General features: G+C 41.0%; 1 protein-coding gene across 1 annotated transcript; it reads right to left on the reverse strand.

The window, feature by feature from the left end:
* Positions 1 to 94: 94 nt before the first annotated feature.
* Positions 95 to 1,335, reverse strand: LOC105822784 (uncharacterized protein C11orf63-like; the record flags this gene model as incomplete). The annotated part of the gene is made up of 2 exons (XM_012659815.1): positions 95 to 153; positions 827 to 1,335. Coding segments are annotated over 2 exons (568 nt in total), but the record flags the coding sequence as incomplete, so codon positions are not given.
* Between the last annotated feature and the right edge of the window lie 605 nt (positions 1,336 to 1,940).

A 1,940-nucleotide genomic window follows, 5' to 3' on the forward strand; every position in this document is an offset into this window, starting at 1 on the left:
ATGATCCAGACACATACTTTTCTTGTGTCCATCCACATCCACTAGGAGGTGGGCTAATACGATCTTTATGTGCACCCATGAAATAGAACTAAGTTTACTGGCTCCAAAAGGTTTTGCATCCATCATTTGGGGTAGAATTTATCCTCAAAATGATCAGATGAGGAAAAGGGGGCATTTGTTATTTTTCCAATTTTATAGATGAAGAGACTAAGCTTTAATCATATAACATTTGCATAGGACAGTTAAGGATGGTGTAGTGATTATCGATGGGGGTTGAAAAGGGTAATAGAAGCATCTGAAGAATAAAAAACAATATCCTATGTTGTACCCTGCTCTCCTCCCACCGCCACCCAATATGTATACAGAATCTGAGTTGAGAATCACCTCTGGTTACTGACATGAGTGTGTCCTGTTACCCCCAACGTGTTGGGGCATTCAAAAGGGTTGAAAACCAATGCTACGGTGGAAACAAAGGCAATCAACACAGGGAATCGAATGCTCAGTCCTGTATTTTACCTTCTGGAATACACACTTTTAAAAAATTCTATGGTTCCTTGAACGGAGAATTTTGGATATAATAATTGAATTACAGCACTGTAAACCACTGATGCCTTTTATTTTGCTCTTAAGAATTTGTGGAATAATTCCCCTCATTCTACAAGAATGGGCAACACAGGGTATACTATGGAAGGGTTCGTTTTCCCCTGCCAGGTGGTTGTGATTACAACGATACCATCTCCCCAAAGGAAGCAATATCTGGCCATTTCAAACAAATGCGAATTCTAGTTCAGGGTTTCAGAATAGATTTTTAAGTAGCCACTACGTACCTGTTCTAGGTGAATCTCCCCCATTTTTTTATTGTGAAGTCGAACGTAAGAGTCTGTTTTAGGGCTCGGTATTCCCAAAGTCAGCTTGTTTTTTTCCACAAAATATTGTTTGGACTTCCTTCGCCGAGGGCCACGTGATCCTGGCAGGAAAACCTCGTTATGTGAACTTGAACTCTTCACGTACTGAGAGAGATTGCTGCTTGACTTCTCCTCTGGGTCACCGTCACTCAGGTCGGAAAAGGGCTCGCTGCGACGGGTGCCCTGCTCATAGTTTGGGCTTAAAAATTCACTTCCAAGGAAGGAGGCTACACTCCGTCTGTCTCTATCCTTTGAGAGTTCCACTGATGGATCCTTGGAAGGGTAGAGTGGACCCGAAGGCAGATTTTCTGAAGAGCTGTCCGCAGACCCTGGCAATGTCTCTGCTGTCAGCAGCTGCCCTTCCTCTTTCTTATTCTTCCAGTTTGGGTCATATCGGAGGTCTGAATATTTGTCTTCTATTGGTTGTTGGCTGCCCAAAGCAGGAAAAAATAAAAAGGCAAGTCCTTAATTAAAATAAATTCGCTCATTATATTCAGTTGATCATTTTATTTGAAAACAATCTCAATCTTTCTCCTATAATTTTCCTTTTACTGTCTATATGTTAAACATGGATCCCAGGCTCAGATTAGACCCACACACTGCGCATAAGGGCAACAGGTCTTACTTATCCAAGTTCATTGAAATGTGGAATAAAAATAAGGGATAGTTAATTTCTAAATGCCAGAAAGCAACTGAAATAATTATTGTTAAACCACTGTGGTTCAAAGAATGCAATTACTTATGCACACCAACAATGACTCAGTATTTCAGCTGGTGAAGATAAAATTGTATTTCACACTTTAGCTAGTAATACAGTCATGCGCTGAATCACGATGTTTTGGTGAAGGCCAAGGCACATATACGGCGGGCACAGAGGTCCCATAAAATTATAATAGAGCTCAAAAATTTGCATCTCCTTGGTGATGTCGTAGTCCTCGTAACACCGTAGCATAACACATTGCTCACCTGTTTGTGGTGATGCTGGTGTAAAACCTACTGTGCTGCCAGTCATATAAAAGGACAGCAATACAATTA

This window comes from Propithecus coquereli, unplaced genomic scaffold (genome assembly GCF_000956105.1).
Source record: "Propithecus coquereli isolate 6110/MARCELLA unplaced genomic scaffold, Pcoq_1.0 Scaffold6392, whole genome shotgun sequence".
Taxonomy (NCBI): Eukaryota; Metazoa; Chordata; class Mammalia; order Primates; family Indriidae; genus Propithecus; species Propithecus coquereli.